General features: G+C 40.1%; 1 protein-coding gene across 23 annotated transcripts in view; it reads left to right on the forward strand.

Annotated features, from left to right (window-relative positions):
* The window catches only part of DOCK9 (dedicator of cytokinesis 9), a 263,517-nt gene that overhangs the window by 212,433 nt on the left and 36,495 nt on the right, over positions 1-14,589 (forward strand). For 13 of the 23 annotated variants that reach the window (XM_075590793.1, XM_075590800.1, XM_075590807.1 and 10 more), the window contains 5 exons: positions 1,707-1,821; positions 2,534-2,600; positions 3,542-3,589; positions 5,734-5,870; positions 14,380-14,495. In XM_075590793.1, coding sequence (XP_075446908.1) covers positions 1,707-1,821; positions 2,534-2,600; positions 3,542-3,589; positions 5,734-5,870; positions 14,380-14,495 — 483 coding nt within the window. Of the gene's footprint in view, positions 1-1,706; positions 1,822-2,533; positions 2,601-3,541; positions 3,590-5,733; positions 5,871-6,741; positions 6,786-14,379; positions 14,496-14,589 lie in introns of all 23 variants that reach the window. The other 10 variants (XM_075590806.1, XM_075590802.1, XM_075590805.1 and 7 more) reach the window with 2 other exon arrangements.

Below are 14,589 nucleotides of genomic sequence, written 5' to 3' on the forward strand. Positions count from 1 at the left end.
ATGTTCTATGTTTTTTTAATATGTAGTTTAATAAACTTTTTATTTTTTCACTTACCCAGTGAGTTGTTGATGCTTTTTTCCTGGGTCCGCTTTCCCACCAATCCTCCGCTGCTTCATTGTATAATTTCAGCAATAGTCCATTTCTTAGCATCTTTTTAGGACTAACATCCTTGTTCTGGTATGCAGTGGATGAAAGGCCCCCATGCATGTGTATGTTTCTAACATTTCCCCCCCTCGACTTTAACATGCCTTCATGGTGCAGAAGGAGAAACTTATCCGAAGGCATTCTGAATACGCTATACACACTAGTGGAGAGGAAGCAGAAAGTGCACATTCTACAAAGAGAAATCGGTTTACTGTGGATTTCTCTCTCCTGACAGTCACTGTACTACCAGAGAAAATGTTGCATGCTGCCGTTTCTTCTCAGATGCAAGAAGTATTTTGAGTTTTTATATTTCTTGAGTTTGCGGTAGTTCAGCCTTTTGCTTATGTTGCGTGTTAGAGTTTTGCCACAAGTCTGCATCCGTTTTTGGATAAAGTGGGAGGAAAAAGTTAACTTTTTAAAGGGAGAGAGAACTAAACTGGAAGAACTTCCAAGAACATGAAACTGATAGAGCGCAACCCATTACATTAACTGCTTGTTGATATGCCACTTGGTACTGTATCTGAAAAGAAATTACCTTGTGATCCAAATCTAATCAACAGATTTGCTACATTTGACTTGCAGTTTTACTTTTAAAATAAGGGGCCTATGCAGAGAGCAGCGAATTTTAAAATTGGCGAATTTATTAAAAAGTAGCTTTTTTGGAGAGTTTTATTCTCCATATGCAGAAAAGTGCGAATTCTGCTATGTTTAACATGGATGCGTGTGGCGAGTTTAAATTGGCGAGATGCGCGCTTCAGAAACGTGTAAAAACAAATTTGCGCCTTTTTTTTCCCTTTGCAATGGCCGCGAGCGGCAGCTTCTTGCCAGTTTTTTCTGGCGAGGCAAAAAGGAGACAATCGCACCATTTTATTGGCGCGAACAGCCGCTAGATGCCGTTCGCGCCTCTCTGCATACGGATATTTTTAAAACTGGCGAGATTGAGGTTCTCGCCAGCCGCGAGGCGAGTTTTACAAATAGAAAATAAAAATTGGCGCGTTTTTCGGAACTCGCCATTTTCTGCTGCTTTCTGCGCGATTTTCTCCAAAAAATGGCGAATTTCGAAATAGCGCTGCTCTCTGCATAGGCCCCTAAGTGTTTACAAATAGCTTCTTGCACTATTGTCTTTTTATTATTTTTTTCTCGCTGTGCATGTGACCTAGTGGTACTCCGATGCTCAGTGGCAAAACAGACTTCTATTTTTGTAGTTGGATTTTATTATGTTGTTGTGTTTGCAGTGCTTCTTTTAAGCTGCGTTATCCTGTTTGATAAATGTACTTTTCATCCCAGATATTCCTGTTTCTCCTATAGAAAAAAAAAACACAAATCTAATCTATTCGCTTGGAGAAGTTTCCTCCAAATAGAATAGTAAAACGGCAGTATTCTAGTGCTTGCACTTTGTGTTTGTGTTCCCCAATTGACCTGAATAAATTACAGGTGTGTGTGTGTGTGTGTTTTGTTGCTGCATTTTAAGATCTTCTGGTTGGGTTACTCTGTGCACTTAAATAGTTCTGCTTTTCGCAACTGGATTGAAGTATCAAGATGTTTATTTTATTCCCCCCAGAATCAGCATGGTGGTTCTTTAGGTAACTCATTAGTACGCTGTGACAAATTGGATCAAGCAGAAATTAAAAGCCTACTTATGTGTTTCCTCCATATTTTGAAAAGCATGTCTGATGGTAAGTATCCTTTTATATTCTACAAACGACACAAACAGAGCCCAGTGCTACATCCACAGTGAAATACCTATATATCTCTTGAATAAAAGGGTCATTTATTCAAAATGTGCAAAAATACACAGTGAAATACCTATATATCTCTTGAATAAAAGGGTCATTTAGTTTAACAGCATTGTAAGCCTGTGAGCCCTTCCAAAGCATGACCATAATTCACAGGTCCTAACACTGATTAAAATTCTTAATAACCTGTACAATACTTGGAAGAATGATCATAATTGATCTGTCATAATCAGCTGCATGGTTCTAAATCTGATTGAAATTCTTATTTACCTGGACAATACCAGGAAGAATACTCTGTATTAGATCTGTTGCAATCAGCTGCATGCAAAGACCTGTGCATATGGAAAGTGGGATGGGACAAGCTTTAAACCTGGGAGGGAGGGGCCAACCTCCCAAACAGCTGAGACCAGCTGGACAAAGTTAGCAAACACACAGATACCCAGTAAGCTCATTTAAGCCCCTTTTTATATTGGAATCTTTTAGTTCTATTGCACAACAGACTGAGGGGCACAACGCATATTGTTACAATCTTAAAATACAAATAAAATATCAATATATTATATATATTTACTTTATTATATATTCTACTATTGTAATGCTCCTATTTGGAAATACTATTAATATTTAACTTCTAGTAAATTTCTTTTCTCAGATGCTTTATTTACATATTGGAACAAAGCCTCCACTTCGGAGCTGATGGATTTCTTCACTATTTCGGAGTATGTATGCTTATTTCTACCCATCAGGTTTTATTTGCGGGTCTTTTTGCTCATAAATTATGACATTATGAGTATAAGGTATATAGAATTAAGGACACAGTAGAAATACTATATAGCAAGTGTTTTGATTTATTTTGGTATTTTTAATTTGTTGTAGCATTCACACATCTTTAGAGTGAATGCTTGTTTTCTGTCCAGGCATAGATCAGTGTTATGAGATTTTTGCTGATTTATAATGAATAGTTATCTTTTAACAAGTCATGTTGTGGCCCACACAAGCTTATAATCACATTCCAGAAGGATCATCTGACAGACACAATTCATATTTTCATACAGTTATTATTATTATTATCGTTTATTTGTCAAGTGCCAACCTATTCTGCAGCACGGTACAATGGGGTACGGAGTTATGTATATTACAAGAACATAAACAGTTACATAAAGGTGTGCACAAACAGATACAAAGAGGTACTGAGAGCCCTGCTTATGAGAACTTACAATCGAGAGCAGCGTTTTGCAAACTTGGGGCGTGAGATTTTTTTGGCCCCACGCTCCCCCAAGGCATTTATATGAAATGACGGGGGACTGTGCGAGGCCTCTGCAACCTCAACTTACCGAGATCCAGCCGGCTTCAGGACGCGTGAACATGGCAACGTGGCATCAAATAATGCAGCGGGTCATGTGACATCGCGGTTGCCATGGAAACGTGACATCACACGACCCCACAGCATCATTTGACGCTGCATCGAGGTAAGGGGGGGTGCGATAACGGAGAACAGCCGGGGTGGGTCAGCAAGAAAAGTTTGCGCTCCCCTGATCTAGAGGGTTATGCAAGACCGAAAACCTTTCACTTTCTGCCTTCAACAAAGATGAATGTTTTCTCATTTTGCTTCCATGTTCTGTTCATGGTTTTTGTTTGATCCCCACCTTGCTCTCCACAGAGTTTGCTTGCATCAGTTCCAGTACATGGGGAAGCGGTACATAGCCAGGTATAGTGTGACATTTAGCTGCCGTCATGATCTCCCTTCTTGTCTCCCTTATTCTTTAATGTTTGTTATTTGTGTACTAAGATTTCATTTCTGTCAAATAGATGATGGAGTCAATAGGCGTTTCCGAGCGATCGTTCCCCGATGGGCACTATCGCAGTTTAATGAATAACCCCCTTTGAATCCAAACAGTTCTGTTCTGTGGAGGGAATGGCACCTGCCTTGTTCTCTCCTCCCACAAATCTAAGCAATGTGGAGTACTAAAGCGTAACAGGTTTTATTGACAGGTGACAATAGTACAAAATGTTATTCCAAAGTATCAGAGATTTGCATCTTTAAGCAAGATTTTACTTGCGCTGCTCCTTGCAGAATGCCAGGCATATTATATTGCATTGTTTATCACTTGGAAAGTTTTACTAGTACTTCTAAATATTCTGATTTGACTCCTTCGAATGGTATTAAACTTGCTTGTTGCTTTGGTTCTGTTAAATTGGTTTGTTATCCATTGCTAAAAATGAAATCTTAAATGCTGCTCCTGTGTTCAACATAATGGTCAGCAGAGGGTGTACAACAGCCGTTCCAAATTCATTAAGAGTTGGTTAAAATAAATATCGTCTTCATAGAAGGGAGGAAAAATGTGTGATTATTTTGTTATAAGGATAATGATATATAGTAGCAAGTTAAGGTCTGCAACTTTACTCCTATAATTACACTGTATCCTGATTAACTGATGTATTTGATCCCCAGTGTTTACACTACATGTATTTCTTTACGTACTTGCATATCTACTGTATATAAAACGTTGCCCCCAGCGCTCTTTTCACAAGTACAGAGAAAAAGTGTAATAGAAGTGTCTTCCCTAAACCAATACATTTATTCCATTCAAGCCATGGTGGTGGTTCTTTAGATATATTATCTTGCACTGTGGAAAATTGTATATCATTTAATTTGATCTCATTCAGTGCCAGCAATAATGTGCACAGTATTTGTTACTACTTAAGCATCATGTGATTAAGAATATTGTTTTTTTTTTATTATTATTATTATTATTATTAATTGGCACTTGAAGATCTTAGATTAATGTAATAATATTAACATTTAGGTCTATAAAAGCGCATGATTTTACTATTGATCTTCTACATGGCCTCCTACGGATGACTATTTTGTGTCTTGTTATAAGCATGAGAAATTTGTGGCGAATGCATGTACATGTATGTCACACAGAATAACACAAACACAACCAAAAAACACGGGAATTTTAGGAGTTCAAGGATGTGTGTGTGTTTCCTGCACTGGTCCTCACTTTTCAGCGCTGGTGGTGGTGGTACACATTAGGAAGGCAGCCCAAGCTGATTGCTAACACGGGTCACTTTTTCTGTTTCCTTCACTTGATTGCTGGCAAGTTTAACAAAGTGTATGGCTCTTCTCCCTTCCTGCCTGGGTAAGATACTGCTGGTGCTCAACAGCCTTGCTACCTGCTGCCTTGCTACCTTCCTCGCTGCCTTCCTCTGTTGCATGTGCTCTGTGTATGGCGCTGCTAATTTGTCTCCAAAATGTAGTGTGTGCGCACAAAATACCCATATCATAGGAAAACCGCATATTTCCCCATTAGCTCTGACTTGCTGAAACACCTCCCTGGGATGTTACATTACACTGGAACGGGGGTGGGCAACTCCAGTCCTCAAGGGCCACCACCAGGTCAGGTTTTCAGGATATCTCTGCTTGAGCACAGGTGGCTGTGTGAGCCACTGATTGGGCCACCTGTACTGAAGCAGGGATACCCTTAAAACCTGACCTGTTGGTGGCCCTGGAGGACTGGCGTTGCCCACCCCACAGTAGAAGCTAGTTGGATAAACTGACAAGTCTTTGGAACATTTAGTGTCTTTAAAGTCTAAAGACAACTACAGCAAAGCTAATCTACTCGACTCATTTCCTTTTAAATACATTTTGTTTAGCACTTTGCTTTTCAAATCCGTTTGCGCTCCGTTTTCGCTGAAATAGAGCAAACCATTGGGAAACAATGAGCACAGTGCGGTTTTCTGTTACAAGTGTTGTTTGCACCTCTTCTGCTTTACTAACTGTCCCTGCCTCTCTGCAGTGGGGACGTGTCTAACTTTTGCCTCTGTCCAATTTCACCCATCTTGCAGGAACCAGGAGGGGTTGGGACCCATAGTTCATGATCGAAAGTCTCAGACATTACCTGTTTCCCGTAACAGAACAGGGATGATGCATGCCAGATTGCAGCAGCTGAGCAGCCTGGATAACTCTCTCACTTTTAACCACAGTAAGTTCTGTGACATTCCAAGCAGTCAGCAGTCTCTTCCTGCACCACCTCAGCACAGGCAGGTAGCACAACCACACCAGCGAACGTCATGGGCATAGAGATGTCTTCACATTGTGGGTTCTGAGAACAACACAATGAATGCTATTCCTTCCCCATACAGGAGTTCTACCGGGTACCAGATGACAAAACGTGCAGCGTGATTGCTGTCAGTACTTTGTATTCATGGGATTCACATCAAAACATAACTGGAAATCTCAATTGGCTTTAGCCTTTTTGTTAAATTCGCTGGCAAATATTTTACATTATTTATGCACACAAGTTTTGTTGATGCCAAACTGGTTTCATATTAATGCATCAAATATATTACTTGAATGAAAATGCCCTGCTTCCACTGAGATTTGTTTCTTTAATAAATCTTTGAGACCTCCATTCAGTATGATGTGAATCCGTCTGCCCCTGGTTTGGAAAGATTTAGGCTGCATTTATTTGAATTTGTCTTTAATCTTCCCAAGGATGACCAGGATGGCTTCACATCATATTGAATAGAGGCTTCAATGCTTTTTGCACTAGTGTCAACCCCCTATTTCTCAAACGGTTTACACATGCATCTTGTTTTCCCAAGTACTTCTGAATTCCCATGGAAATCTGCATGATTTCTTTCTATTCCCCATTCTGCTTGTCTGAGGAGCATCAAGATCAATGCCACTGAATGCACAGCACTGCTATAGCAAACCATGCCTCCACACGTTTTAGATTTCCGGTAGAACTTTGAAGTCTGCTTGACACTAGGTGAGATTGTAAAGTCCGTGATTCACTTTGCGTGTATATGAAAAAGCATTCAATAATGAAGTGACTTTTTCTGTGTTTTCAGTGTGAGAAAGATATCAAGTATACTTGGAATATCTGTAGACAATGGTAAGACTCAATCAGGTTGAAGTTGGCCTAAAATATTGCATTAAGTAAAGCCACAGTTTGTGTATTTGTGCTGCCTTGCTTTTCCTTATTTATTTTTTGTAGTAATAGGTCATTATCCATTGCTCCCAAACATAACAAGCTATTTAACCTATGTAAATATTATGGGCTGTACATTTTCAAATGATTAAAACTCATCTTGTAGACGAGTAGATACTTGGCCAATTTTTATTTTATTTTTTCTACGTGACTAACATTGCGATGTCTCTGTAAAGGATTGGGAAACAAATTTATTGACATTGATATTACTATAGCTCTTACCGCCTTAAGTCATGAACAAGCCCCTCCAGAAGTAGGTAAAGTCAAGTTTAACTAAATGTAAACCTAATCTAAAAGCATTCATTGGCAAATTCAGGGATGATGATTTTGCATCTTTAAGACAACAGATTTACATGTAAATTATCAAACATATACAAAATAGGAAATTATTTAGGTGGCAATTGAGTAGTTCAGTACAGAAATTGTAAAATACCTACTAAATAATAGATTTTCATGTTAAGAACAAAAAAAGGGCAGTGCAGCACTTCATGGTAGTAATGACAGGTCAATGCAATCACCTGCATGTTGTATTATTCAATAGAACTACTGTAGGTTGTAGGTCTGCATTGTGTTACATGGGAAGCAGCCATGATGCTATCTTACTACTGTAACTACCCCTGAGTGTGCTCCAACTACAGAGATTCTTTAAGTGAACTGCAGGAATCTCAAGTTATTTCCTTACAAGAAGCTGCCACCAGTATAGAAAAGCATCCTAAAAAATGCACCAGTTTATAAATTAAAAACTCATACATTTGTATTTCAGTATTCCTAACAGTGCATGTCCTTCACCTAAGCAGCTTATACTGTTCAGCTTGTCGTGACAGCTTTTGCCTAAGCAGCATGTTTAAAAATGCATTTGTATACTGCAGTGGTGCTCAACCTTTCTCATAAGAGGCTAAACACAAATGGTCAGAGAGCCGCATCTTAAAATCAGATGCTATTTTGGAGGCCGGACTGCGATTAGGGATAATGACACACTAACCAAACCTGGAAAACATGCGCATACACTGGAACTCCCAGACATGTCTCCAACATATACAAGAACACAGAAATCACCAGGCGTCCTGCGGGTGTTCCAGATGGGAGGAGATAATACAGTATCGTAAATGCAGAATATGAAATGGATAATAAAGATAAAATAATATACGGCCAGTGTCAGATTGCAGCTCGACCTTCAGTGGATCTTCCTTATAGATCCTTATATAGTTGCAGTGTCCAGGAGTCAGGGAGCGCAGACACCAGGATGAACATATGAGGAGAAAAAAACAATAACACAAATGATAGTGCAATCCTGTATGATAGGGAAATGATGCAACTGGGAATGGGAACATACACAGTGGATAAGACAGATGTATACAGATAGCCACTGCTATAATCCCATGGGATGGGAGGATGGAGCAAAATAAGCTGTACACATGACACAGTGGTTGAAATTAAGAATAGCCACACAGGTGTAGAAAATGGCAAAAAAAAGGTTTAGTTGATGAACATCAGGAAGCACACGGGTGCAGTGGGAACTTACAATCAAGCCCCAGAAATCAGGCAATGGAAATAGAGCTTAGTCTGTGTCCGTTGTGGGAGATGTAACCTGTATGCGTAGTGGCTGCTGCAGGGGGGTCAGGCTGCGCCGGCGGTTTTTCCACTGTCAGCCACCGCAGGACTTCCGGGTTTGGTTCTCTCCACCAGTCTTCCGCACCACGTGACTGCGTCACACTGCGGGCACAGCAAGCTTCTTGCTCCAGTCCAGAGAGGCCACAACAACTTAACCTTGGGGGCACTGATTGATTTATTCTAAAAGGACCGAGAGAGATCACAGGATGGAACTGGCCAATAAACTAGCATCCTAGATTGGCCAGTTCCATCCTGTGATCTCTCTCGGTCCTTTTAGAATAAATCAGTGCCCCCAAGGTTAAGTTGTTGTGGAATATATGGAACCATGTTAAAAATGGTTTTTGAGGCAAAAAGTGACACTGTGTGCTCATTTGCATGTCATTTCCCAGAATCCCTTGCTGCAGTGGAAGTGCTGTATGCTGGGTGATAATGGGGAAAGGCGGGGTTGCAGACCTGCCTGAGACATGCAGATGAGCATACAGCTATATTTGCATATTTGCTTTCCTGTGGAGGGTTTTTGTCACTTTTTTTACTCACCATAACTTAACTCAGTATTATGGTTTAGCCTATCCCATAGGCTCTCTTGCATTCCCAGTAAAATCAACCCCACACTGATGAGACCCATCAAGGTTGAAACAGCTGTCTGTGGGTGGTTTTCTGGGTATGCACCTTAACCCTGGCTGTGCTCAAAGCTGTGACCATGCAGCAAGCTTAAGCCTATAGGGAACCATGTTAAAAATGGTTTTTGAGGCAAAAAGTGACAGTGTGCTCATTTGCATGTCATTTCCCAGAATCCCTTGCTGCAGTGGAAGTGCTGTATGCTGGGTGATGATGGGGGAAGGCGTGGTTGCAGACCTGCCTAAGACATGCAGATGAGCATGCAGTTGTATTTGCATATATATATGTACAAATGAGCATACAGTTATATTTCCATTTGCTATTTGCTTTACTGTGGAGGGTTTTTATCATTTTTTACTCACCATAACTTAACTAATATATATATATATATATTTATATTTATATTTATATATATATATATATATATATATATATATATATATATATATATATATTCAAAAACGAATAGACGATACCACTTCCGGCGGTGTTACAATAAAAGCATTTCATTAGTCACAGAACGGTATCGTCTATTCGGTTTTGATTATTAAGCTCGGCCAACACGGTACAGATATATATATAATATATTCATTTAAATGTTGCTGGCAAGGTGAAGTACAGTAGGTAGTTCCTGTCTACATCTCTTGTGCAGTTCTCCATTTGGGTGAGGAGCCACAGCCTGCAGTAGATTGGAGAAGATGTACTGGATTACAGGGCATGAAAACTGCGGGGCATGAGCACCGCCAAGCAGCACAAAGTCATGACTAAGTCAGTGTAGAAATCCACTGGACAACTAGGGAAAAGGCACAGGCCGTTAAGTGAGACTCGGTGGGCCTTATGTTGAGCACTACTGGTATGCAACACTAATTACCACTGACGTTCTGCTGCAATTTATTTAGTGTTGGATACAATAAATAACACCAACTGTTTTAAGGGTTGCACACTTTGCATGTGAATCATTACTGTGGAGTATGTTAAAATACTTACGAACGTTTGCACACTGGTGTGAGGAGTGGGTGTATCGGTATGGAGAGATGCTTTGGAGGGATTTGCAATTAAACACCTTTGCTGGGTACATGTAGTAATTTCTCGTTTGAGAATGGCGAGATGTATCTGTCGAAGGCAGTAGATGCTTTACTTGCAGTGTACTGTAACTATTTAGCTATAATTCTATTCTAACAGGGAATCAATCTCGTGCAACCTTCCTGCTGAATGCATTCCATTACAATAGACCATCTTTTCATACGCAGCTTAAGCTTCAAACAATCCTCTGTCATTTTCACACAATTGCTTATTACTGAAAAGGTTCTTTAAGAAAATGTAAGAACACACACAGATCTGGGCCAATAACTGGCCAGCTTTTAGCATGGTCCCATCAATGTGTTCCTTTAAAAACAACTCGCTGTGTTATTTAGGTTTTCAAATGACTGAAGTTACAGTGGTGTTAATCAAATGCCATACTTTCCTAATACTGTACGTTTAGGAATAGTGCCAACCGTGACCATCACCTCTGTGGGTAGAGTACATCATTTGAATGATCTTCTGCCCAAAAAAAAATAATAATGTTGCATCTAATTTTGTAAACTATTTTCCAGTTACCACATACTGTACGTGTATGGTAATTGTTCTAGATCATTCATGCTCCTGTACACCAATCGTCATAATAAACTGTTTTGGAATACGCTAAGCAGCACTCTTTTCAAAATCCTATATCTAAATATCCTATATATAAAAAGAAATCCGTTGTGTAGTATTAAATAAACTTGCTGCATTTACTTTGTTGTACTCCTTTATGCCCCATTTAATGAGTTTTTTTTAAAGTATTAAGCTTCCTTGGGTTGCCATAGCCACTGTTTAGACAAGCCCAGCAAGTCCTCTTTTGAAATAGGCAGCCGTATTGTGAATCTGGGCTGGGGAGCAGAATCTTTGCAGGTCGATCACCGGAGAACGGATCGACCGGCAGCTTAGGTAATTACACTGCCTTAAATGTATAGAACGGCTGCATTTCTTAAAACAAACAAAAAATTGCAAGAGACTATGCCCCTTTAAAGTGGCAATGCACGTTTGTCACTGTAACATTAAAATTATGATTGCTTTTTATTTGTATATTCTAATATGTTGGAATCTGTAAAGGCTGATTGCAAAAAAAACACTGAAATCTAAAGTGACCACCTAAAAATTGCTGATGAGCCTCTCAGACTTACTGATCAGCACTTTTTCTTACATTCCTTCTATTTGGCCAACAGGGCCGCCTCCAGGGAGGGGAGAGCCGGGACAATTGTCCCGGGCCCGAAGGCTGTTGGGGTCTTGGCTAGTGCTAGACCTCTGGCCGGGCACCGAGCTGCACCGGGGCCCCAGCTTCCCTCCCCCTGCAGCAGGCCTCTCTGCTGCTGTTGTGGCCTCCCGTTTAGGCCCCGCTCTCGCGCCGCAAATCCGGTGGGTTGACTGCGCGGCACCAATGGTGTGGAGGGGAGTATTGTGTGTGATGTGCAGGGGGGATGATGTGTGTGATGTGTGTGATGGGGGGGGGGGTGATGTGCAAGGGGTTGCGGGTGATGTATGGGGTGTGCAGGGGGTAGGGGGCATGTGTTTGATGTGGAGGTGAAAACTAGTTTTGGGTCCCAGGAAAGCAGTCTGTGGCCCTGTTGACAAGATGGATATATGACCATAACCTATATGAACAAGTCTACAAAACCCTGTCCTGACTGTGTTAAATAATGATAGATCACAGGGGTCTCTGTATCAAGAAATAGTTCAACCCGCTCTGGCTTATGGGCAAACTTAGTTCTCCAATAGTAAACGACTTTGTGGATGCCAACGGTGCAACGTTATAACGTACTTCTGACGCCAACCTCAACGTGTTCAGAAAAGGTTAACTTTGTGTTGGAGGCGTGGCCTATTTGTGTGTGTGTGTGTATATATATATATATATATATATATATATATATATATATCCTTCAGTATAAACATTATCCATACCCCTGATGAAGCGTATTTTATGCAAAATGCGTTGGGTTTGGTGTCAGAGGCACGTTGTGACGTTACACTGTTGGCATCCCTGTAACCTTTCATTTTTCCTACTTGCAGTATAAGGGAAAAAGTGAAGCCATTCTGGGGCACACAATCTGCACCAGATGAATCCAGGAAAGATATTCTAATACTTTCAATGGGATGGTTTCTTTGAGACATACTGTACTCTATGGTAAAAAAAATATTCTGCCCCAGAATTGCACCACGGCTCTTGAGAAATTATTACATATGCGGTTGCCAGGCCAGCTAACCCAATTCTAGTCTTTGAGGGAGCGGGGAGGATGAAGGAGCTATTGAGAGTAGACTGAGACCTACCTTACCTGCTGTTCTGTCACTCTTTTCCACCGCATGGCAAAACCCCTCCTCCCTGCCGCGACCACACACTTCCTCCTAAAGCAGCGAGTAGCTACCAATTAATAATAAAGCAGGATGGATGCATTGACCGGACAGACATTAATACTGTACTATGGTAATAAAAAGTTGGACATTGCCTTATAGTCATGTTCTATTTCCACTGTATTATCAAACCAGGTCCTAATGTGTATCAATGTATTATCAAACCAGTATACATTGCCGAACCCTATTCTACACTATGCATGTGTAGGAGATGAGCTCACTATTCTTTATTATACAGGTGCGCTCTGCCTCGGGTTTGGAGGTAAATCTTCTCTTCATAACAAGAATGAGAAGCAAGCAGGGACTAAACTAATTAATTAAAGATTACAAGTTCCAATCGCCTATAGTATTTTTAATGCAGCATCTTCGTTCTTTAATATACCTATGAGCATGGGCACCTGTGCACCCTGAAACAGGTGTCTGGCGAGTGGTATTTGATCATGACATGATAAATACTATTGATGGCATTGTAAACAAAATAAAAATAAAATTATTATTAATATCCAGATCCAGGTATGCATATTCTTAGGAATTGAAGTACTGTAGAATATATAGAATGTGTATGTTCTAAGCATCCTAGAAACATTCTTTGCTGTTTTAATATAGTATTTATACTGCTTCCACCTATGCGATTTTGTTGTAGCAGATATTCCAAGTCTTTCATTCAAGCAGCTTTACAGCCCCATGTAAATGATCATTAGCTGATGAGAACACAAATCTGCGGTGACAAACCATGTGTTTTATTTTTTTACTTGTCACTAATGACTAGTTTATGTATAACGGTGTCACTGGGGTGCGATCTAAATTGACATTTCCGAGACTGCACGTACAGTATCTACAGTACACTGGCTCAAAGGTAATAGTACTCCATGAATAATAAGCATTTTGGTAAACCCTCAAACTGGTTGAGGTCGATTTTTTTTATTTTTTTTCTCCAGAACAAGTAATTTGAAATTCCAATTGTTCTCAATATCAATATTTACTCCTAACACAATGCTTGCAACCTTGTGAAATAACACGTATCTATCCATGCTCTCAGGCTTAATATTTCTTTCTGTTTTTCCAAGCTCTTGTTATCATACTGAAAACATAAATCTAAAGAGGGGAAAAGGGGAGACTGGTATTTTAAGGCCCAGATTCACAGAAAGGCACTAAGCTTTATCACGCCTTAACGCCTGTTTATTTCCATGGCGTGCTAAATCTTAGCACCCTGTAGGGAAATAGGCCTATGGGTCCTACATGTTGTGAAAGTGATTGATTTATCTGTTAATATAGTGGATGTGTTGTGTCTCCTTATTTTAACAGCACCAGCTTTTATTTATTTGGTCGAAGACAAAACTTTGGCACATCATTGCAATTGTAGTTATTGTGAGCAATAGGTTAGTTCTATCAAAGCAGGCTTCTCTAAAATAAACGTAAATGCCTATTATAATAGCTTTTAATTAACCAAAAATATATGTAATGTTTGAAAGCATTAAATATAATTTTGTAACGGACTCCCTGTAAAGCCTTTCACAGAGGAAGGGTTTTTAAGTAAAGGGCATTGAAAGTTTTTATTTTTTGTATAAATACACTGTGTACATTTATTGCACTAATTTAAGTTTAATAAACCATTTTGCTGCAAAACTGATACACAACACAAAGCAGCATTGGCTTCCCTAACCAAAGGGGAGGAGCGTTATTTCAGCTGTACAGTGCAGGAGCCCTTCCTCTTGCCTTTCAGTGTTACCTTTCAAAACGCCTTAATTGACACTGATTTCTTTCTGCAGACAGGTTTCAAAGAGCTGGTGCCATCAGTTGTCTGTCAGGTCCTGATTTTCTAACAATTTCCCTATTTCTCTAGGCTATGGTCATTCGGATGCGGATATTCTTCACCAGTCGATTCTTGAAGCAAACATAGCTACTGAAGTATGCCTTACAATCCTGGACACCTTATCACTATTCACAATGGCTTTTAAGGTTTGTATGTTGTCTTAATCATGAGGTGTCGGCAGCAGCGGATTTCCAAATTTCCCGCCCCTAGGCACTTGCCTGTGTCGGCCGCCTCCCTGGT

This window comes from Ascaphus truei, chromosome 3 (genome assembly GCF_040206685.1).
Source record: "Ascaphus truei isolate aAscTru1 chromosome 3, aAscTru1.hap1, whole genome shotgun sequence".
In the NCBI taxonomy this organism is placed as follows: Eukaryota; Metazoa; Chordata; class Amphibia; order Anura; family Ascaphidae; genus Ascaphus; species Ascaphus truei.